This window comes from Daldinia caldariorum, assembly GCF_022478825.1.
Source record: "Daldinia caldariorum strain CBS 122874 unplaced genomic scaffold F4812scaffold_17, whole genome shotgun sequence".
Classification (NCBI taxonomy): domain Eukaryota; kingdom Fungi; phylum Ascomycota; class Sordariomycetes; order Xylariales; family Hypoxylaceae; genus Daldinia; species Daldinia caldariorum.
Window position 1 is genome coordinate 263,648 of NW_025953053.1, and position 22,301 is coordinate 285,948.

General features: G+C 46.7%; 8 protein-coding genes across 8 annotated transcripts; 5 read left to right on the plus strand and 3 right to left on the minus strand.

Annotated features, from left to right (window-relative positions):
- Window positions 1-2,353: 2,353 nt before the first annotated feature.
- On the plus strand, window positions 2,354-6,488 carry F4812DRAFT_452665 (P-loop containing nucleoside triphosphate hydrolase protein; the record flags this gene model as incomplete). Its single annotated transcript, XM_047936385.1, has 2 exons — window positions 2,354-4,051; window positions 4,104-6,488. 2 exons carry the CDS (start codon window positions 2,354-2,356, stop codon window positions 6,486-6,488), a joined length of 4,083 nt encoding a protein of 1,360 aa, XP_047787189.1.
- A 236-nt stretch (window positions 6,489-6,724) lies between these two features.
- F4812DRAFT_440803 (TPR domain protein) lies at window positions 6,725-8,978 on the minus strand. Its single transcript, XM_047935174.1, has one exon. The coding sequence runs from the start codon at window positions 8,743-8,745 to the stop codon at window positions 6,976-6,978; it is 1,770 nt and encodes a 589-aa protein (XP_047787190.1). The 5' UTR covers window positions 8,746-8,978; the 3' UTR covers window positions 6,725-6,975.
- F4812DRAFT_143465 (uncharacterized protein) lies at window positions 8,877-9,766 on the minus strand. The gene is made up of 2 exons (XM_047929642.1): window positions 9,746-9,766; window positions 8,877-9,616 (listed from the first exon to the last, which is right to left on the minus strand). Exon 2 carries the CDS (start codon window positions 9,467-9,469, stop codon window positions 9,008-9,010), a length of 462 nt encoding a protein of 153 aa, XP_047787191.1. The 5' UTR covers window positions 9,470-9,616; window positions 9,746-9,766; the 3' UTR covers window positions 8,877-9,007.
- Window positions 9,767-10,023: 257 nt separating this feature from the next.
- On the plus strand, window positions 10,024-11,660 carry F4812DRAFT_440808 (uncharacterized protein). Its single transcript, XM_047935175.1, has 3 exons — window positions 10,024-10,529; window positions 10,616-10,824; window positions 10,882-11,660. Exons 1-3 carry the CDS (start codon window positions 10,423-10,425, stop codon window positions 11,379-11,381), a joined length of 816 nt encoding a protein of 271 aa, XP_047787192.1. The 5' UTR covers window positions 10,024-10,422; the 3' UTR covers window positions 11,382-11,660.
- A 954-nt stretch (window positions 11,661-12,614) lies between these two features.
- F4812DRAFT_440809 (uncharacterized protein) lies at window positions 12,615-14,026 on the plus strand. Its single transcript, XM_047935176.1, has one exon. The coding sequence runs from the start codon at window positions 12,671-12,673 to the stop codon at window positions 13,808-13,810; it is 1,140 nt and encodes a 379-aa protein (XP_047787193.1). The 5' UTR covers window positions 12,615-12,670; the 3' UTR covers window positions 13,811-14,026.
- Window positions 14,027-16,571: 2,545 nt separating this feature from the next.
- On the plus strand, window positions 16,572-19,036 carry F4812DRAFT_440813 (HET-domain-containing protein). Its single transcript, XM_047935177.1, has 2 exons — window positions 16,572-17,182; window positions 17,264-19,036. Exons 1-2 carry the CDS (start codon window positions 16,696-16,698, stop codon window positions 18,826-18,828), a joined length of 2,052 nt encoding a protein of 683 aa, XP_047787194.1. The 5' UTR covers window positions 16,572-16,695; the 3' UTR covers window positions 18,829-19,036.
- A 358-nt stretch (window positions 19,037-19,394) lies between these two features.
- Window positions 19,395-20,613, minus strand: F4812DRAFT_452669 (terpenoid synthase; the record flags this gene model as incomplete). Its single annotated transcript, XM_047936386.1, has 2 exons — window positions 19,395-19,556; window positions 19,618-20,613. 2 exons carry the CDS (start codon window positions 20,611-20,613, stop codon window positions 19,395-19,397), a joined length of 1,158 nt encoding a protein of 385 aa, XP_047787195.1.
- A 586-nt stretch (window positions 20,614-21,199) lies between these two features.
- On the plus strand, window positions 21,200-22,271 carry F4812DRAFT_143569 (endoplasmic reticulum-based factor for assembly of V-ATPase-domain-containing protein). The gene is made up of 2 exons (XM_047929644.1): window positions 21,200-21,549; window positions 21,611-22,271. The coding sequence occupies exons 1-2, from the start codon at window positions 21,262-21,264 to the stop codon at window positions 22,160-22,162; spliced, it is 840 nt and encodes a 279-aa protein (XP_047787196.1). The 5' UTR covers window positions 21,200-21,261; the 3' UTR covers window positions 22,163-22,271.
- The last annotated feature ends 30 nt before the right edge of the window (window positions 22,272-22,301 follow it).

The following is a 22,301-nucleotide window of genomic DNA, read 5'->3' on the forward strand; positions in this document are numbered from 1 at the left end:
TGTTGCTCTCATCATCTGACAAGTCTCTCTTTTACATAGACCCGATTGTTTTATTTTATAAAACGCTGGTTCTATTCTACGCCTAACGGCCAAGTCTATGACGCAGGCTTAATTCTAGATATGTACCTAAATAAGCCTTATTTAAGTGTGTTAATAGATTGATAGATGGTGATGGTTTTGGATCTTTGCTGAATTGGGTAGCTTCGAAGTTATCATGAATCCTAATAACCTACCTTGGCTTCGAAGCAAAGACGACTAGAACCGAGATCGCCAAGCGATACTCCTTATTTCATTTCCCATCCTTTGCTCTTTGATCGATGTGGGGAACCACCGAGTGTGTTTTATGCGATGTACATATGTACCTACCTATACCGTACGCGATGAGGTGTGGTGTATTTTGAAATACCTGCCTCCTACCTAGCTCCTTCAAATAATATCGGTGTATTCTTGAAGTCCATGTTTACTTACATAGATGGTACTTAGTTACATACATAGTATGGTTATCTCGTTTATTCCAATCAGGGACTTGGGACTTTGACAGCTTACGGGCTTAGACCGAAAATGTAATCCCGGCTAGGTAACGCAAGCGAAACGGAACGCTTCGTTTCCGGGTGCGCGACCTTACTAGATTCAGCTTACTTCCAACGCATGCGCCACAGAGATCTTTTTTAAATCTTTTTTTATCATCTGATAATCGTCGTGGTTGTTGTTATTGTGATGTGTTACCTAGTAGACGTATTCTTTTCTCGTCTCGGTAAAAATTCGTGATATTTTTTCTTAACTCTGTTATATATAATACTGTATATGCTTTATACATGTATAGTAAGGATATAAGAAGATACCTCTTTAGGTTCCCATATTATTAAGAAAATAAGGCGTATACTACTATATATGCGTGTAAGTACCAGCTCTATGGAAACGACACAGCTTTAAGCTCGCTTAGCGAACCGTCTCCATCGACGGGACTAGGCCGCTGCTAATCCATCTAGCATCTAACCGAGGCGCGATGCAGGACTAGGTACCTTAGGTTAGCAGCTTTGGGTACGAAGAGTGGTAGTTAGTTGTATACGGTCCCCAACCTGGCACTCGGATTGGGCTGAACTGAATTAGCAGGTAGCATTGCGTAGGTACCTAATATAGATATTCCCTGGACTAGACGCCGTTTCTCCAAAATCCACCTTCGCTTAGAAACATCTAATATCTTGCATTACAAGCTACCTCCCTCTCTGTATTATTATAGACCCAAGGTTTTCGTGCCGTTGAACTGTCTTATATGTTAGATACTCCTATTTTCCGGTTGAAAGCACGTGGCGTGAGACAAGGATAGAGTACCTAGGTTAGGTACCTGAAAGCATGTTAGCTTCATTCGTTATATTCAGCATATTATGCAGTCTGGTAATGTAGGAGGGACATGTGGGGTTGACCGGCAATGAGTAGGTATGTATGTTAGTAGGAGGTCGTTCTGGGGTCTGAAGATGATGTAGGAGGGGTACCTTATAGTAATGGACTAACATCTCGCCAAGTTTAACTTACTATTACAGGTCGGGCATAGACGAATGGGCTTTTGATATTAGTTACTGCCTACCTACGTATTCGGCCTCTTAGATGTTTTTTAGCGATATATAATTGATTATTTTTCGGTAACTAGGCTAATATGTCTTCTGGGCCGGCACCAACAGAGAAGAATTCGGGGGCGGGGGTGTTCGTTAACGATACTACACAGAACTATCCAAGGTCTAGAGCCCACTAGAAGGGTTACTTGTTTCTAAGCTCAGTCGCAGTCGGTTGCAGATTGCAGCTATCCTTGGTTCCAATTAAGGACCATGGGCAAGGATAACGTGGTTCGCTGAGCTCGCGTGGGATTAATCCTAGTCAGCTTTGATGTTGCATCTTACATTTTACTATGTATGGGTACAGTACAGCATCTCGGTAAGCCTTTTTCGAGGGGGCGACCAGGTCTTTGCGACCTCGTCATTTTGATATTCTCGATGTTGGATCTTTCTGTTGTTGCTTTTTTGCGCGGTTCGCATCTGTTTGGCACCAACGGAACACATACCTGCCTGCACATATACGCTACAATAGAGAGGAGACAAGTGGTTTGGTTTTGGGAATGCTATCATAACCGTTCGAGCTTTGCTCGACGTTTCTTATTTTTGGATAGGCGTATATCTATCTATCACTCTTTTGATAGCTCTAGCCACTGATAACAATCAGACCTATGACGGACGTTCCAGATATGGCCTCTTCAAACTTAAACACCACGACTTCAAATAGTCACAACGAACAAAATGGCGAGAAACCCGTTACCATCGATATCGACGCAAACGAGCCTCCGAGCTCTCTTTCTAAATCGATGGATCTTGGAAGACCGGACCTAAGCCGGCGAAGATCGGTGCCGGCAGTCGGCCAACTATCTTTAGACGACGTTGAGGCCGTCGAGGTTCAAATACGAAATCTATCCGTTACTGTCGATACGTCGCCATCGATATGGGATCCTGCTACTTACCCCGATTTATTAAAATCCTTTCGGAAAGGTCGCAGCGGCCCAACGACTAAATCTCTCCTGAATTCGGTCAACGCCTCCTTGAAGCCCGGTACTTTGACGGCGATTCTTGGTGGCAGTGGCTCCGGAAAGACGACTCTGTTGAATACAGTCGCGGAACGTATGTTCAGCTCTCGGCTTTCGCAAAGTGGAACCACCACGTTCAATGGACAGCAAGGGGTGCATTCTGTAAGGCACGCATATGTAATGCAACAGGACATACTGCTCCCAACTCTGACGGTACGAGAAACGCTGCAATATTCGGCCGACTTAAGATTACCGCCACCAACTACGAAGGAAGAGCGTATGCGCATCGTGGAAGAGGTCATCCTCGAATTGGGTCTGAAGGATTGTGCGAACACCAGGATCGGCAATCACCAGCATCGAGGATGCAGCGGTGGAGAAAAGCGAAGAGTGAGCATCGGCGTGCAACTCCTGGCAAACCCGTCGATTCTCTTCTTGGACGAGCCGACTACCGGGTTGGACGCGACGAGCGCTTACCAACTCGTCAGGACTCTCAAGGCTCTGGCGAACAAGGGCCGGACTATCATCACCACTATCCACCAACCGCGTTCCGAGATATGGGATCTGTTCGATAATCTAGTGATCTTGTCCAAGGGAAGTCCGGTTTACTCTGGCGCGATGAGAGAGTGCATCCCGTGGTTTTCAGATCTTGGATTCCAACTGCCTGCTTTTGTTAACCCCGCCGAATTCCTCATCGACCAAGCCGCCGTCGATAACCGCTCTCCTGAGCTCGAGGAGGAGAGTACTATCAGGGTCGAGCGTCTGAAGGCGGCTTGGAACGAAGAGTCGCAGAGGCTTTTCTCGACGTCTTCGTCTGAGAAGACCGTCGAGTCGAATGGTACACCCAAACGACCCAGGATAGGACAGCATGCAAATTTCTTCCGTCAGCTACGAGTACTAACAGACAGGGCGCTTAAGGTGACCTACAGAGACCCGATGGGAATGGCTGGTTCTATAATGGAGGCGATTCTCATGGGGATCATCACGGGGTACATCTTCTTCAACCTTTCCCGGGATCAACCCGGCATCCGATCGAGGCAGGCCGCATTGTATATCTCGGTCGGTCTACAAGGCTATCTGTTTCTAACATTCGAAATATTTCGTTTGACCTTGGACATCCCAACGTTCGACCGCGAGAACAGCGAAGGCTGCGTGACCGCTCTTCCATTCGTCTTATCCCGTCGACTAGCGCGTCTGTTTACCGAAGATATACCCGTTCCGTTTTTGTACAGCGTCATCTTTTACTTCATGGTGGACTTCGACTCGGACGCGTCCAAGTTCTTTACGTTCTTCTCCATAATTCTTCTTAACCATTACATTGCCGTCACGTTGGCTATGACGGCCGTTGCCGCTGTGAGGCACTTCCCAGGAGCCAGTCTGATCGCCAACCTTGCGTACACCCTGCAAAGCATGGCTTGTGGCTATTTCATACAAAGTAACACGATGCCTGTTTACGTAAGGTGGACGAAGTATATCACATATACGGTAAGTTGAGCATGTCTCTGTCGCCGTGAGGACTTGTGTTGATATCTGATAGTATTATGCGTTTGGGGCTCTTTGTGGCAACGAGTTCGAGGACAGCTTCTACGATTGCCCCTTACCCGGCGGTGAGTCCAATCCGGCCTGCGCTCAATATACCGGAAGATACATCATGGAGAACCTGGGATTTCCTCGAAACTGGGTGGCGAGACCAATCATCGTCTTGGTTGCCTTCGCTCTTCTCTTCTTGACCACGTCCTGGGTCGGATTGGCCTTCCTCAAGGTAGAGATGACAATTGCACGAGCTCGAGTGTCTGATACAGATCTTTCAGCCGGAAAAGAAAAGATGATGGCGAGGTCGATTCATGAAGTGCGGGCTATAGACGTTGGCCTAGACGAATTCTCTTTGGCGTTGGATAAACGATCGATAACTGGGAGAAAGTTACCAACTAAGACAATACTTAATCCTGTTACGGCAACCTTCCAAGCTGGGACACTTAATGTGATAATGGGACCATCCGGGTCGGGAAAGACAAGTCTACTTAACGCTATGGCTTTGCGCCTGAATAATACGATTGGAACTAGGTACCGGCCATCGGGGAAGCTATCTTTCAACGACGCTGTCCCATCAGATTCGGTAATACGATCGGTCGTGTCATACGTCTGCCAAGACGACGACGGTTTGCTTCCATCTCTCACGGTACGCGAGACTCTACGCTTTGCAGCGGGTCTTCGTCTTCCCTCATGGATGAGTAAATCGGAAAAATATCAGCGAGCAGAGGAGATTCTGGTTAAGATGGGTCTGAAAGACTGCGCGGACAACTTGGTCGGCAACGAGCTCGTGAAGGGTATCTCGGGAGGAGAGAAGCGTCGAGTTAGTATAGCGGTACAGATTCTCACGGATCCCCGAGTACTATTATTAGACGAGCCGACGAGTGGATTGGATGCATTTACAGCAAGCAGTATCTTGGAAGTGCTCCAAGGTTTAGCTAGAGAAGGTCGCACGCTTATTCTCACTATACACCAAGCTAGATCCGATATCTTCAACCATTTCGGGAATGTTTTGTTGCTCGCTAGGGGTGGTTCTCCCGCCTATGCCGGCCCAGCGAAGGATATGTTGCCTTATTTCAGCAAACTTGGCTACCAATGTCCCCAACATACGAACCCGGCCGATTTCGCACTCGACCTCATTACTATCGACTTGCAAGAGGCGAACCGAGAAGCGGAAAGTCGGGAAAAGGTCCAAAAGCTTATTGAATCATGGGATATGGTAGCGAAAGGTAAAATCCCATCGACATCACATACTAACCCCCGGCTTTCAAACATTAGCGAGACAGACGAGTCGGATAGGAAGATGGAGAATGAAAAGGGGACAAGTATTGGGCGACCTGTTAGTTCCGAGGGCGCTAAAAACGGTGAAGCAGTTGATTCAGGAGAAGGAGGTGAACCGGTCAAAGAAATTGCTACCGAGTCAGATGGAGCACTGGAAAGGCGCCTCTCAAATCCAGTGCCCCGGCGTTCGTTAAATAAAAACGCTTTAGCAACGCCGGCGGAGCTAGGAGCCCTCGTCCACAAGCGTGCATCCTTTATAACGGCATTCCCGCTCCTATTACACCGCGCAACCATCAACTTCCGGCGACAACCGCCTCTTATCTTAGCACGCACGATGCAGGTCCTAGGATTAGCCATCGTCCTAGCGTTGTTCTTCGCGCCGGTGCATAACGACTACTACAGCGTGCAGAACCGCGTGGGCTTCATACAGGAAATAGGCGCTTTCTACTTCGTCGGCATGCTCCAGAACGTCGCGGTGTATCCGGCCGAGAGGGAAGTATTCTACCGCGAGGACGACGACGCCGTGTATAGCGTCGAAGCTTTCCTCACGACGTACACGCTCCTCGAGGTACCCTTTGAGATTCTAGCCTGTCTGCTCTTCGGTATCTTAACCGACTTTGCTGTTGGTTTCCCCCGCACCGCGGAGATGTACTTCGTATGGGTGTTCAGCTGTTTCGGGGTCGTATCGTGTGGCGAGAGTCTAGGAATTATGTTCAATACTCTGTTCAACCACACCGGCTTCGCTGTCAACTTAATCTCTATCCTATTATCAGTCGCCCAGATCATGGCGGGTATCATGTCGATCAACATGCCGGAGCTATTCAAGATCTTCAACTATATCAGCCCACTGAAGTATGCGACGGCGGCTTTGTCGCCGTATACACTGAGGGGTGTTAAGTTTACATGCGATGACACTCAAAGATTACCCAACGGCCGGTGCACAATCGAGACAGGCGAGCAGGTTCTAGATCTTTACAAGCTGAACGTCGACCCTATAGTCAACATCGGCGCGTTAGCAGCGACAATTGTTGCATACCGACTTGTCGCATGGCTCTTGTTGAGGCTAGTTAGAACAAGATGGAAGAGTGTTGTTGAGAAGACGAGGTTATGAGGAGGTATAGTACATATTTTGCGAATGAATGAATTGGATATACTTTGAATTCATGTACCACATAAGCGAGCGACATATACGGGGATAATACCACAGTACCTGATTTAGCGATTTTTTGTGTTGAGCTTATAGTTAATCATCTCTCAGCACCTCCACTGTTAAGTGTGAGGTTCTATAAAAACAAGTTTGTACAATACAAACGGTTCTAGGAGTATATACCCTCGAAAGAACTAGGATCTATTATAATATGTAGCAAATGCGCCCTTGATTACACTTATCCTCCATTGTCATACTTTACTAGGACATTGAGTATATTGTCTTCGCTCGTGAACCTAGGAACAGTGACATTGGATGGAATACGCAAGGTCGAAATATCAAGACAGAATATATAGGTAGGTACCTATATAAGCACCTAAACTACCATGCTCTAATCAACCGACTGTGTCATTATCATCATAACTTCATATAAGAAACATCCTTCGGATCCTTAAAACACGCTTGTGCGACAGAAACAGGATGCTTTGATCGGCACATCAGCTCCAGCTATCGCGGCATCCAACTGCGGCTTTATAGCCCTAGCTTCGTCAATACGTCCTAGTTTTACCAGGCATTCGTGATATCCATGTAACGACCAGACGTTTTTAGGGTGTTGCAATGCGCGCGGGAGCTTGCCGCTTATACCGAGATCATCGGCGTAAACTTCGACGGCTTCGTCGTAATGGCCTTGTTCGACTAGTAGTGCCCCGTACGCGTGGCTCGGCGGCTGCATCCAACCCCACGGTTCGTCGTAACGGAGAGCAGCGCTTCGCTCAATTGCCACGCGTAGGTGGGAATAGGCCAAGTCATAATTACCCCTTCGATATTCCAGCTCGCCGTCTAGCATGGCTTCCGCGACACCCAGTATATCAACACACTTATTATTAAATACCGTGCGAGAATCCGGAACAACCTTCACAACTTCGGCAAACAGCTCGCGCTGCTTCGACGCCTCGTCAATCCTACCCGTGGCAGCTAATGCTATCCCTTTCGCGTAGTGATTCAGCGCATTAGTAGTGCAGTAGAGCTCCTCGTCTTCATGAAAGGGTAGGTCGATGATCTCCTGCCATCGTCCGAACCGAATAAGGCCGTGCACACGCATTCCGAGGAAACCTTCCATCCAATCTGCCATAGGTGGCGACTTGACGTGCAGGATTTCATCCGTCAAGGTCTGCTCGAGCCGTGTAATAGTTTCCAAGGTGGTCTTCAACTGACCGGCGAACATGGCGGCATATATGCGGAAGTGGATATTGTGTACGCGGTACAGCGTGTAAAATTTCAGGGGGTCCTCTCTCGAGAAGAAGATGTCATCGGCGATAATGGCCTTCTGGTTGGATTCGATAGCATTCTGGTAGTCGCCGAGTATAATGTCGATATGCGTTGGCATGTGGATGAGGTGACCAGCATCGGGAACAAGATCTCGAAGCGTGTTTGCTACATCCAAGGCTGCTTCAGGGGTCGTAGACATCTCCATGAGATGTATGTAGAGATGGAGTAGGCCCGGGTGTCGATCCCCGCCAGGCTGAGCTATTGCACGCTCTAGGATATCCTTGGCCTCCAACGTGCGGGCTCCCGATGCTGGTTCTCCAGTAGCAATATCCCAAAGTTCCCATGGAGTCAAGTTCATCAGTGCATCCACGTACAAGGTGGCGACGTCGAGATCATCTGGGAACTCTTTGTAGACCTTTTCCATCGCATCGGCATACCTTTGATTCCATATCGGCCAGTCCTTATCCCATGAGTCCTCCTCCTGCGGATATCGGTATTTCAGGGTGTCGACAAGTGCTTTCTCGACGGGTAGAGCATTTCCCACCCTTGCCCTCGCCTGCTTGGCCACATCATTCGCACGTTCCATAACGCTATTAAATTCATCTTCATCAAAGAATTCCCAAGGTTTATTGTAGTTCGGGCCCAAGACATAAGCTAGACCCCAATAAGCTAAGATGCAGTCGTTGTCGGAAACGATAGCGCGCTCAAAGCATTTGGCAGACTCTTCGTGATTGAATGCGTAGCTCCAGATCAAACCGCGATTGAACCATTCCCGAGCTTCTTCGCTGTTCGATGCCGCCTTTCGCCTATAAGATCCAAGGTTATAATAATCATTAAGTACATTGCTTGTGCGTATTTCTTTAGGTTCGTCACCCATGGCGAATAATGTGTTTTTTTTTTCCTCCTTTTTTGAGGGGTTGTTGAGTGAATGAAACCTTTGTGATGGCACCATTCATTAGGTATTTTAGGGGAGTATGAGATTAGGTACCTACCTTAGAGGTAGGTACCTAGGTACTTATTTAGGGGCGTATACGCATATCAATAATTAGTCCCTCAGCTGTGGCTCTTTCTCCAAATATCATCACCCGGCAGGGTGGCTCCACGATGCGGATAAGGTACCTTAGGTATGTACCTAATTACATCCACACCTTTACTGTAACCAAATCAAATAACCCCCCCCCCCCCTTTCCGCTCATGTAAAATACCTATAACCATTAGCCTGGGTGAGGTCCTGAATAATTTTGTGTTTCGACACGAATTCTCCGTCTATGAACTGCAGGTGGTCCTTTAACCACTTTTATATGCGCTGGCTTCGGTTTTGGTAGGCTATCATCCCAAATGCCAATCTTGTTCTTTAAATCAACTAAGTTCCAATCACGCTCAAAGCAAACCCCTATCTCTTTGCCAAATTTTACCAAAGAACCTAGAATAGTCTGCTTCTGCCACTCTTCAGCGGCGCTCTGTGACTCGAACACCACTGCCATACCACGAGAACAGCTTCGCACACATACCAAGCCTTGAGCACAGGGAAGCCAGACATCATATGGCGTTTCCGCAAGAATTCGTGCCTCCGTATTCAGGGCCTGGTAGGCTTTAGCATAGGTTCGGCGCTGAAATTGGAGACAGAACTCTTTCGACTCGAAATCGTATAGGAAAGATATATTCGCTTCGGACATTGTCGTATCAAATGTTCATGCTGCCCCGAAATTCTAGTGCAGCTCAAGTCTAGACGAAATGAAAACACTCTATCGTGTTCATCTATTTCTTAACTTTCGATTTGATAGGCACCCCGAAAACGATCAAGATGTCTTCGTTTGATAGTTCTATAGGTTCGACTTGTGAGTGACAGGTTATCAATCGCAATGCGCTGTTGAAAAGAGGCACGTTAACAGGTACCTTAGGTATATTAAGGAGTGTATCTGAAAAAAAACAGCCATAAGAATAAATCGTACCAACGACCACATACGCGACAAGTACGTTTAAATATAGTAGGCTCGGTAGGTAAATCATTCTTCGAAGAGAAATGCGCCTCCACATATAATGTATTATTCTCGGAGAAGGCCGAGGAAGATCGTGGAAAAATTTCAATTAATTTATTGGAATGCGCTGGCTTATGGCTGAGTCAAAGTGCAATTATTTCGTATGACTGCATAATCCGAGAATTCAGCTTGTTCACAGCCCCCGGGCTTTATTGGAATACTAGAAAATGCTCTCCATCGATACTGTATATCACTGTAATACTCAAATGTAGCCTACCTTACCTGAGTTCTCGGATAACGAGCCTGAATTATACCCGATAGAATTACAACTTTCCATACTAATAAAGATGAAAATACCATCATAGAGACAAAACAACCAGTATATTGAGATAATCACCTCACAACTATACCAAAGGAAATCTTCGGTACTAGAGGTCCAGTTAGATACCTAGGTATCTAGCTCATACCGTAGCCTGGCCAGATCTCACAACTGGAGAGGGTTCGATTGCTCCCACGCATATACACTCTTAAACATACCTACTACTAAACGAATTAGCATCATGGAGGCAGGAAGAAGAGGTAAAACACTCTCTACACTATTCCTCATCTAAGTTCAAGCCAAAGTTATCTGTTCGTGTATAGCCACAAAAATGCAGAATGACGATACGGCGGAGTTTCTCGTCGATCACCTCAAAAAAGATATTTTTGAAATACGCCCCCAGAAGATGCCAATTAGCTTTTTACGGCGTGTGCCAAGGTAAGTGATATGAAGGACAAGCTGGATCATTTCATTTCAACATACGGTTACGGATATAGATTGCTAATCAGGTACCCATTCCAAAGGCGCGTGAATGATCCGGAACACATTGGAAGGCCTTCTGATGTCGAAAATAGGGACGGCAACAAGGGCCGAGTGACGATGAAGCTTAGCATAGCAGCACTCAGTCGGATGCGGATGCGGAAACTTCAGATAGAGCTTACCAACCGAATCATGAGGATGCATTTCTTTAAAGAGCTTCCTGAGGATTGGGAAAATTTGTTAGAAAAGTACAGTAGGTGAAGTCTCACGATGCTCTTACATCCTAGGACGGCCAAAACTAATAAAGAAGTTACCGCAACTCGCGATAACGACTACATCAAAACTTGCGTCGATCGAGGTATGCACGATCCTTTTCTTATCAAAAGTGAGAGGAAAGTGGATGCCGCCGTACTTCAAGCAGCTCTCTCGGAGATTCCGGCGGAAAAGCTTGACAAAGGGCTATTCAACATGCGAGGTAGGGGCAGGACACCAAAGTTCAACCTCGTTCCCCCCTTGGAGAAAACCCCAACAGCTATTGGGGACGAGATGATTCAGAAACAGCGAACCGAAGAATTCGTAACGCGAGTTATAGTTTCCGCCATAGGAGGCGCGTTTCTAATCGTCCCTGTTTGGATAATGGTGTTGGTAAAATCTACATACACGTCGCTTATAACGACAACCGTGTTCGTATTCGTAGGCGGCTTTGCAGCAGCAGCGGTACTCAAGGATAACCTCCAGGTCGTTTCGGTGACGGCGGCATACGCGGCTGTACTGGTTGTTTTCGTCGGTGCAAATGGTCCTTCGACATAGACATAGACGTACTCTGTTTGGGATCTCATTGCACTTACTGCCTCCCACACACTCGAGTTTCCTACAGATATCTATGAAGAAAGAAAGGGTCAATGTAATTTTAGGTATATTATATATTGTTACTAATATGAGGGGGCTACATTTACCCAGCTAACATGGAGACTTTTCTGGGGCATTTAAATAATATTATCCATGCCTTTGAAAGGTCCCCAAATAGGAGAAAATACCAGTCCCAGATTTAGGTACAGAAGGTAGATAGAGTATGATTGCAAGACAAACCCTTCTTTAAGGTGATAAATATTGCAGAAATATTCCTAAAGCATTGAATGATAAATTATTCACCTTTTTATATTGTATAGAGTGTTAATAGGAATATCTTTAACCTAGTAGGTATACTAAGGTAACTCTTCGTGAATCATCTTATGAGTACCGAAGGTTTTCATCTAGGAAGCAGAAGTTGATGTGATTGGGTGTTTAAGGGGCGAGTGAACTAAACGTTCTTGCAGCTACATGTAACACATCAAACAGAATCTAAATGCCCTTTATCGACGTTTATGTAAGTGAATATAACCTTCTTATTGAGGTGCTCGGGCCTTTCCTCGCCTAATGCTCTACATCGTGACAAGCTGATAATTAAAAATATTCACACTACAGGCATTCGTCATGTCTATTACCTCGTACCAAATCAGATGGTAAGTCCATAGCTCCTTGGATATATAAACTCCTTATTCCTTTCGAGATTTCCTTTATTGACTTTTTATGTCAGACCATTCTCTTGTGCTGCTACAGACCACATCAAGATGGCGCAAAACCCAAAGACGTTTCTCGACCTTCCGGTTGCTTTGAGATACCGGATCCTAGATTACGCCGGTATCGCCCGCGGACTCAGGATTCGTTTCGCGAAAAATCAATCGCGTCCGACACCTAGTCTCCCTCGTATCTATTGGGGGTTTACGTATAATATTCTTCAGACTTGTAAGGCGATCTATGAAGATGCCATGTCGCTAATTCTTGCCAACAACTGCGTTCGTACTATGGTCCAGAACATCGACTCCGAACTTGATTTCCTTGGCAGGTTATCACCACGGAGCTGCTCCAGCCTCTCTGAACTCTGGATACGCTTGCATGAGCATAGCTCGAATTTATATTTCCCCGAGTGCTACCTCGCTATTACCCAAGACCAGATTTCTGCTTGGCAAGTTACTGCACGACATATCCTCTCCCATGCAACACCAGGGAAGCTAAAGTTGCATCTAATATGCGATCTGGCGGAGGAAAATAGCGAATGGATGTCTGCAGTCCTTCAGCCCTTACTGGACTTCCCCGGAGTCCTTACTCAGTGCGAATTACGATTACATAGGGGCAAGGAAAGTCACATAACTGAATTTGCCGAAGAGATGGCCCGTCGTATCAAAGGGGCCCCGCCAAATATACGAAAGAAGCCTTTTCCATTCTTGAAACTACCTCCGGAGATTAGACGAAATATTTTAACATACACTGACCTAGTTGCGCCGGGTAACGAGGTTCAATGGAATCCAAACCTAGGTTTTCACATTTGCAGGTGGAATGATTGCATCCACGGGGAGTGCAAAATGGATCGCGCCTGTAACAAATGTTGCTATTCGAGCTGCACTCCACGGACTCCTAGGGGATTTTTCCCGCTACAGGAGATCTGCCTTCTTTATGACAGCGGTTACTCTCCGAGTTGCAAATGCTGGTATCCACCGGGACCCCTGATGCTGGTCAGTCGTACCATGTATCGTGATGCCTGCGATGTCTTTTATGGCTGTAACCGCATCATTATCCATCCCGCCGTCTTGAGGTGGCATTGGATAGCTCGCTCTACGGATGACGGTAATGCATGTCCAGTGCAATTATCTGTGTCGCAATTTATCTTCAGATATAAGTGGCCGAGCATCCTCTCTTATCTCCGCCGTCTCGAGATCGTATTTCCACCCATTGATGCGGATGCGTACCCAGAGGAGCCCCATCCACTTTACGCCGAGTGGGCGCGTGTCATAGACCTTCTCAAGGCTCACGCGAATGTTGCGAACTTAACGATCATAATCCATATGGCATTTAGGCAGTCTGAAGACTTCAAGTCCACGTATTTCGAAGAGCGAATGAGGATAACGGGGAACAATAACGACGTCGCTTTTAAAGTCCACAAACGTCTTCTAGAGCCGTTGCGAACATTGAACGAGATGAAGCGCTTTTACGTCCACCTAGAATGGCCGTGGCATTGGTCGTCAAAGGCGTTAGAGCACCCAAATGAATGCCGAAGTCGATGTGGAGATTGTACAAGCTGCCGAGTCAACGTCATAGAAAGCTGGCTAGAAAGATCTGTCATGGGTGACGAATACAATAGTGATGCGATTGGGAAGTTGACCCAACGGCCAAGCTATTGGCTAATTAAGGAGTGGAAGTAGTTCCATTTTCCGGGTCATGAAGACCATTATTAAATCCTTTCGTTACTCTCCACGCGCTTTCTTTTTAGGTATAAGAAGTGACAGAATCCAGTCAACAAGTTCCATAAGCCAAACATGAGTTTGACTCTGCTTGGGCTTGGCTGGATTTAGCTTGGGCAGGACCTGTTTTTCTTAGTATGTTAGGTTGCCCAAGTCAAATAAATTATTATTATTATTATCATTTTATTTTTACCATGCTAATATGTGTTCAAATAAAAGTGATGATTATGAACATTTTATGTGAGTATTGTACAGTGGCTGGGCATTTGGGTAAGTGAGCCAACCCCCTATACATGAATCAGGTAGACACAACATTGAATTCAGCAGAATTACCTACCAGGGGGTGATAAGCAAAGCACGGCTTCCAATCAGCTTACCTCTAGGTATTCTCAATAGAGCGGACTGATACTAATCCGGGCCCGAAATCTAAGCCAATCCGTGAATACCCCGACCTAAGGTATCACTGACATCACCAGTTGAGCCTAAAAAGTCAAATAATTGATTTGGCTCACCTCAAGCCAGATAAGTACCTAGCCTACCTAACCTAACCTGACGATCTATTTATTTGACTCGGTCTGTCGGGACCGCTGCATTAGAATCTAACAATCTGTGTGATCAATTATTCAACCAATTGCAGGATGCTGCTTAGAACCTCAGTTAATGTATTTCGAAGATGTGTGGAAACGTCCTTCCGGCACTCAACGTTTCGATATACACAAGCCGCATCCATAGTATCCGTTTCACACATAGAAATGGGAGGAAACCCGCATGCCTCGATTCAGGTACGCTTCGAAAACCCCGAAGAATTGACTCCCATCTCCGATGCAGGGACGTCGACTCAAAAGCTCTCGAAAAATCCGGAAGAGTCAGCCACAGCCCAGAAACCCGAATGTTTCTCTGTCCTATTTGACGAAGATGGTGAATCAGCAGATGTGGCATGGACTTTTCCCGTCCGTGACGGAGAGAATTTAATAGATGCTTTAGAAAGGCATGCTATGATGATGGGACCTTCGCGAAGAGACGAAGAGTCTGATGAGTACGAAGATGCATTTATGCGATTTGCTACAGGGTTAGTTGTGCAGAAATTGGTTCTCGAGAATCTAAAGGGAAAGTCTGGGAAGGCTAGAGACAAATAGGCCAAACTGGAGTGTATGCTAGGCTGGTCACCTCTCGCAATTCGGTCCAGGCAGCCAGTGACTGGTTATACGTTGGCTCGGCCAGTAGGTACGGCAGTGCGCTGCAGAGTAGGGTCGCTCAGCACATCAGAAAGGATAAAGAAGGACGACTGGATCGAGATTCAACAAAAAATGTTAGGTACTTAAAACCGCCCGGCTGTTTTGTCACTCCTTTAGTCACTAAGCTCTAGGCTACAGACCATGGTCATTGTATTACAATCCCTTAGGGGTAGATTTTACGCTGTCCGACAATGCAATGATCAGAAGACAAGTTAATAACTTACTTCATTTACCTGATGAAAGAGCACTGTGAACTCCTCCTAAGACAACTTTACTCCGAGTACCTGCGAAATATCTTGTCATATTACAACCTTGCAACTTTCCCCAGCCTCGATAGAGACACTCTTTATTTACCAAAAGACGAGCTGGACAGCATCGCACCCCTCTGCCAAGAGAAGAGCGCATGGCCCACAGAACTCCAACAGAGGCGACGATGATGAGGGCCGACTGTCCCGGGGCCTTCCCGAAGGACGAAACCCAATGGGAACTATCCATCCGAGCAAGCCCCATGCCTAGGATGGCAGGGACCTGTCAAAATTTCGACCTTGGTGGAGAAAGATTAAGGCATACATCGAGACCTATTGTGAGGAATTCCCTGAAGATTATCATCGCATCAATTTGGTTGGTTCCCTCTTAACTGAAGAGGGCCAAACCTAGAACCAACAGAGAAGTAGCATTATGAAAAGATTGGGGTTTGAAGATAATTGTTTCACTTATGTTAAGGCGTTGAAGGAACGCTTCAATAACCCCTTAGAAAGGCACAGGAACTCAAAGATCCGCCCACGTCGCATCTCACGCGACCACAGTACGGCTAGTCGTCACGTACTATGAGATGAACACATCTGGATTCACAGGCACGAGGTCACGAAAGAAAAACAAACAAGAACCACACACTGGGAGACAACCTACCTATCATGTACTAAGATAACTCTGTCCAGTTAACAAGGGCCACGATGATGTGCAAAACTTTAGTAAACACAAAACAACATGCAAATACAACAAACCATCGTTACCCACATAGCTCAAGGTATGGACCTGGCGAATCCGTATAGAATCAAACGCCTCCATCATTTAGCTTTGGGTAACAAACGAGACCTTGGAAGGTATCAATCACTTTCACCCTCATTTTCGTAATCTATCAAAAATCCGTATGGGTCTGAACGTATCTTGTGGCATTTGGATAGCAAAAGACTTGGAGAGTCAAGAATTTTGGAATAAAACATATACCTGGAGGACTCCAGTATTAACTAATACGAATGCTCAAGATATGAACCACATAAATATACCTGTTATTAAGAGGTACCCAACTAATGCATCTGGATCCTACGTATATGCATCCTAGGATGTAGGTAAATAATTCCAATAAGAGAGACCCCTTATGTATATATGTACCTACCTACTCAAGGTGGTAAAGACGCATGCACGTAAGACGACCCCCTCTCTCTAGTTACGAATTAGATAGCTTCCAAGAATCTGAATCAGAACATCATAAACCTTCATTAGGTTAGGTACCTAGCGTATACAAGTTCCTGGTGTATATAAACCCTTTACCGAAACGAGAGAGGCGGAATCATAATGCAGCGTGACCATCTTGCTTAATTTATACATGTGATGGTAACAGAAACCTTGGGCGCCATGGATGAGCATAGCTTGTGTCAACAATGCGAAGCACTATTCTCGAAAGACGGGTTTACACAACTCCTCTCTACTAACAGATTCGTCCACTCGAGACTTGGGACTTTCCCGAACCGCTCCGCTTGCAGGTTCTGTAGTTATCTTTGGAACCAAGATTTCCTCGGAGGGTCCGTCAACGTGTTCAACACACGGTGTTTGCGCGATCTGGTTCACCCTGCGTCCGGGAGGATAAAGCCCGGGAGGCAGTCCGAGCTCGCAGCGTGCTGGGTAGTCATTACACAGCCTATAAGAAGCCAGTACATCATGGGAATCTCCGGGGCTGTCGCCAATTTAGAGCCTCTCACAGTAGACAATAACACCAGTGAAGCCGAGGGCGTTGACAGAATATTCATAACCGTAGAATCGGATACGGGACGTACTGAGTGGCAGGCATCTCGGCCATTAAGACTCGTCGTTCCTAAAGGCAAGTTTAAACCCAACCGGCTTTGATAGAGACATGATGCGCTTCTCTCTAATACTTATGTGGCTAACCATAGGGTTGTAGATAGCCCATTGGCATCATATACTAATTTTCGACCCTTTGAATGGAATGGCCTAACTGAGGAATGGTCTAGAAACATTAAGTCGATGCTTGAAAGCTGTCGAAAATCGCATCCTCAATGCCAACCCTCCGGCCCAAGGCCACTTCCGTCACGCTTGCTGCAAATCAGCGAATGCGAAGAACCATTTCCAGAAGTACGCCTAGTAGATACAAGAAAGGGCCTCAGAGAAGGATTATACGTAGCCCTGAGCTACTGCTGGGGAGGCCCGCAACCACTAGAGCTAACCAAGGACAACCTCAATGTATTCCTTGGTACTACTCTAGACAATAATTCCCTTCCACAGACAATAAAGGACGCAATAAAAGTGACTCAGTCTCTAGGATTGAGTTATCTATGGATCGATGCGCTATGCATAATTCAGGATGACCCAGAAGACAAGAGAAGAGAAATCAGTCAGATGTGCACCATCTATCAAAACGCTTTCGTCACCATTGCCGCAGCTACGTCCACCTCGGTCCACGAAAGTTTCCTCAGCAACACCAAATCGTTCAATAAACGACATGCCACCTGCACTGTTCCTTTTTCTCACAGCCCTGATAACAGCCTCCATCTCAAAAGTCCCAATACTATCACCATCTCACCCGTACACGCGCATAAGACCGATGTGTTCCCCCTAAACAAGAGAGGCTGGACGTTCCAAGAAGCCCTATTACCTCCGCGACTCCTCGTATTCGGGGACCTCGAGCCGTTCGTCCGATGCCGAACGAGGAACGTGATGAAGCGATCGTGGAGCGCCATCGACTACGAGCTCTCCACCGTGTACCCTCGGCGGATAATCGACAGCGTGGCGCGTAACCAAGCCGAGGAAAATGGCCTGATAGTCGACACGAAGGGCAGCGATCTCGACAGCATCTGGCGCGAGATCGTCGAGCAGTACACGCTTCGCCAGCTGAGTTACGCCGAGGACAGACCGCTTGCGATCAGCGGGGTAGTGGACTTCCTTTCGACTACGTTTCGGGATACGTGCCACTTCGGCGTCTGGGAATCATCGTCTGTAACCGGGCTTCTGTGGAAAACCGTGCCGCTATACGAAGACGAAAAAGAAGAAGAGGAACGAAAGGAAGAAGGAAAAGGGCGACGGAGCGTCGCCGGCTTACCTACCTGGTCTTGGATGTCAATCACGGGGCCCGTAGACCTAGATTGCGTCGTATACTTCGACAGACCGGAAGCGGTAGTCGAGTGGGACGACGACCCTTCGCATAGTCGATTACTAATCTCGTGCATCGTGTTGAGGGGGGAAGACGTGCACGCAAGTGGAATGGAAGGGAGCAATTCCAAAGTGGTGATAGACTCATGGTCTGATTTCTCCGAAGGCTCCGCCGAATACCACTTCCTGCCAGAAGAAGAGTGTTCCTTTCTAGTGCTCGCGCGCGAGACAAACGGACACTTCTTGGCACTCGTGGCGGCGTGTTACGGGGATAATGTCTATCATCGCTGTGGTGTGGCGGAGCTGAATATTCCAGGCGACTGGCATCCGGGGCCCCGCGAACGGATTGTATTGCTGTAAGGTTAAAGTTTTTACTTTCTCCGGTCTTCAAGTTGCAGTAGGTACCTCCTAGGGACTCGTGTTTCCTTACTAGAATACCGACACGCCCTTTGATCTAATCAGTGTATCATTATCACTAGAATCGGACTCATCTATACCTACTTGGTAGTTATGTTAGGTACTATAGCATCTACACTTCCGAAATGAAATGCCCACAAAATTCTTGAGACTGTTTACTGTGTTATATGGGACATGCTCTTAAGTGCCAGTGAATTGAAAGCTTGAGCGAGTAATCTTGAGTCTCACATGAACGGGAGATCGTATAGTGTGAGGCGAGAATCCGAAGAATGGATGCCCGATTTCCAATGCTGAGTTTGATGGTTCTGTCTAGGTAGAGAGGTAGGTATACACGAAGACAATAATTCTACAAATTGATACGAGAATGGCCCATTGGCCTCAGTTGCGTCCGGATCATGGCTACAACTGTGCCTGATTACACGACCGTCGAATATTACCTAGGTAAGCTATGTTATGTAGGTACCTTAGGTATTACGTGTGGGTAATAAGTAATAGATGTCTAAATGATATTATTTTTGGCGTTTCAACGTGTTCATCGCCATCTCTATGAGGCCGTCTTTCGCCTCGCTATCCGGGAAGTTGTTAAGAGCCGCGATGGCCTGTTGTGAGTAATCCTCTGCGAGCGCCCTCGTTTGTTCAATGCCGTCACTTTGGTAGACTAGCTCGCGTGCCTGTAGATGGAGTTAGCATATCCGATCGCCATAAAATTTCTGGTTTTATGATTTAATTCACCCTTTGGACGTCACCCTCTTGTCCGAACTTCCTCCCAACTAATATGCCTAACTCGGGCGTCGTCTTCCACGCAAACAATAAGGGCGCAGTCGCAAGGCCAAGCTCTAAATCGGCTCCAGCAGGCTTTCCCAGATCAGCCCCGGATTTGGTATAATCCAACATGTCGTCTACCAATTGGAATGCGAGACCTAAATTCTTCCCGTAAGAGTAGGCGGACTCAACAGTGGCTGCATCCGCTCGGCCGAGGAGCGCAGCTGCGCGACACGATTTGGAGATTAAGCTGGCCGTCTTAAGATATGTCTTTTGCAAGTAATAAGTAAATATTTCTTCGGACCATTGAGGATTCCGCTCGTCGCGCGCAGTATTTTTCAGCTGCATGAATTCGCCTTCTACTAGGTTTGCTATCACCGTAGCTAAGAGTTCGACGACCTCGGCGTTGCGCAGTCGGGCCAAAGCAACGGAGGCCCTCCCCAAGAGAAAATCACCTGCCAAAACAGCCATTTTATTCCCGAACTCGAAATTAGCGGAAGGGGATCCTCGTCGCGAGACGGAATGATCTATGACATCGTCGTGAAGGAGCGAGGCGGTATGAATGAGCTCTGTGATCTCGGCTAGTCGGCGTTGGGAAGGGAGGACATCGCTTTCCGAAGCGGGTTGCGACGAGAAGTCTGCGTGGGGTGAGGAGGGGTTGGCGTCGGCGAGGACATTGAGGGGAGATATGGAAGAGTCAATTGCGACTAGGGTCTGAGGCGAGGAAGACTCCGGAGCTTTAGGACATAATGATGTAGCTCTCGACATGAGCAAGACTATTAAAGGTCGTACGTGTTTCCCTTCGGACTGCGTGTAATACTTTGCGACTCGATCTAAAGAAGGATGCCCCGAACCTAAAAGCTGCCGTATATTTCCTGTTAAATGCTTCATTTCCTTGGCGACGGTCCGGAGCGGGTCTATAGGTAATTCGGACTTGGTAGCTCTAGTCACGGCCTTAGAGACCATATTCGAAGCGACGGATACCGCGGCGGCCCATGCTGAAGATCTTCTGGGGCTACTATGGTATAGTGATCTGGATATCCGTATCCTAAGATCTAAAGACATCGCTCTCCGGCAATCCGAACATGGTGAAAAGACTGAAGATTGACCAGTGGCCGTGTGTGCTTTGTGTGCTTTGGAGAGCAACGAAGCTCCTGTTCGAAGCTGCATAATGATCGATTTCCTGGCCTTGGGGTTAATCCAAGAGCCCAATTGGTCTATGGAAGTGGAAATTTGGGTATTCGCAGCATCGGCGATATAGTAACGAATGTAAGCTCGAGATTGCGCCCCGTCGGATTTATTTGATCTTTTTTTTTTTTTTCTTTTTTTTCTAGAAAGCTGACTACACACGATTAAAAATTCACTTAGACCGAGGCCATGTTCTCGTTGTTGAATTAAGCCGATATGGAACCGATATTGTGGCTGGTGGAGGGGGAGGGGGATCTACATCAAGGGTATACGTACCGGTATATGTGGCTGGAGCTATCACTAGTGCCGCGCTGAGGCAGGTACAAGATGGTAAGCTTTACCTCGTTGCATTTTAATCTTGGCATTGGAGGCTGCTTCTTACAAAAAAAAAACCATATTCTCATCATCACATCCCTATTTCATAAAATGGTGCTTCTCACTATGACCCCCTCCATTGTGGAGGCAATAAATCGATTACCTAAAGATGAAACTGATGATGATGAGGATCTTCAGAATAAAGAAGGCAATTCTGATATAACAGAGAACAGTGAACGCTTATTGAAGAACCCCTCGATTGGGAAGCCCATTAGTCACTGGCAAATTATCGATATTTGGAAACGCTTGAAGAGTGAAAAAGATGAATCAACGAAATTAGAGCAACTACTTCGAGGCGCGACGGTCTATATACCTCCACCTCCGCCAAAACCAGAACCGGTCAGTCCTCTATTACTCATCGTTATCATCAATATTTATTTACTAATCTCCATATCTATAGACCGAAGAGTATAAAGAATTGATGGCCCGATTACGTCGCGAAGAAGAGGAACGATCATATGAGCGCATGCTGAAGAAAGCTCTACCACGAGAATCATTCGCTCAGAGGTTTCCTTCGGGTCCCATGGCACAATCATTTGCCGAAGTTAATAGACCTCTCAGGGCTTCAGACATTGGCGAAGATATCGAACACGGAGATATACAAAAACAAATAACCCTGGTCATTAACTTCCTGGTTAGTATATTCGGGTGCGGTGCCGCGCTTTGGTTAGCTGCCGGATGGTGGAGCGTTCCAGCACGACTGTTCTTGAGTTTAGGTGGAAGTATTATTGTCGCCATCGCCGAAGTTGCCGTCTATTCAGCTTACACGTGGCGAATAGCTGAAGGAGAGAAACAGCAGAAAAAGAAGAAAGAAGTAAAAGAGATTGTTCGAACGTGGGTAGTTGGAGAAGATGATACTGTCAAGGAGGATCTCATTAAAGCAACTATACTGGAGAATACGGAATATGACGTTGACACCAACCTCCGCCGAAGGATAAAAGCGCCGACATAAGTTGAGAAAAAGATATAATATTATCTAAAGTATACACACACCTTGGTTTAGTATGATCATTTTACCTCATGCGCTCGTGCTAGCAAATTAATCCTTTAGAAAGAAAGGTAGGCGACTCGGTCGCTCAGTTAGTGATGTC

Excerpts from the sequence above, each read along its gene's own strand:
- F4812DRAFT_440803 (XM_047935174.1), bottom strand. The coding sequence starts at position 8,745 with ATGGTGCCATCACAAAGGTTTCATTCACTCAACAACCCCTCAAAAAAG.
- F4812DRAFT_143465 (XM_047929642.1), bottom strand. The coding sequence starts at position 9,469 with ATGTCCGAAGCGAATATATCTTTCCTATACGATTTCGAGTCGAAAGAG.
- F4812DRAFT_440808 (XM_047935175.1), top strand. The coding sequence starts at position 10,423 with ATGCAGAATGACGATACGGCGGAGTTTCTCGTCGATCACCTCAAAAAA. Across the intron at positions 10,530-10,615 it reads TTTTTACGGCGTGTGCCAAG|GCGCGTGAATGATCCGGAAC; the intron begins GTAAGTGATATG and ends CCCATTCCAAAG. Across the intron at positions 10,825-10,881 it reads AAATTTGTTAGAAAAGTACA|TTACCGCAACTCGCGATAAC; the intron begins GTAGGTGAAGTC and ends CTAATAAAGAAG.
- F4812DRAFT_440809 (XM_047935176.1), top strand. The coding sequence starts at position 12,671 with ATGTCTGCAGTCCTTCAGCCCTTACTGGACTTCCCCGGAGTCCTTACT.
- F4812DRAFT_440813 (XM_047935177.1), top strand. The coding sequence starts at position 16,696 with ATGGTAACAGAAACCTTGGGCGCCATGGATGAGCATAGCTTGTGTCAA. Across the intron at positions 17,183-17,263 it reads AAGACTCGTCGTTCCTAAAG|ATAGCCCATTGGCATCATAT; the intron begins GCAAGTTTAAAC and ends ATAGGGTTGTAG.
- F4812DRAFT_143569 (XM_047929644.1), top strand. The coding sequence starts at position 21,262 with ATGGTGCTTCTCACTATGACCCCCTCCATTGTGGAGGCAATAAATCGA. Across the intron at positions 21,550-21,610 it reads CTCCGCCAAAACCAGAACCG|ACCGAAGAGTATAAAGAATT; the intron begins GTCAGTCCTCTA and ends CCATATCTATAG.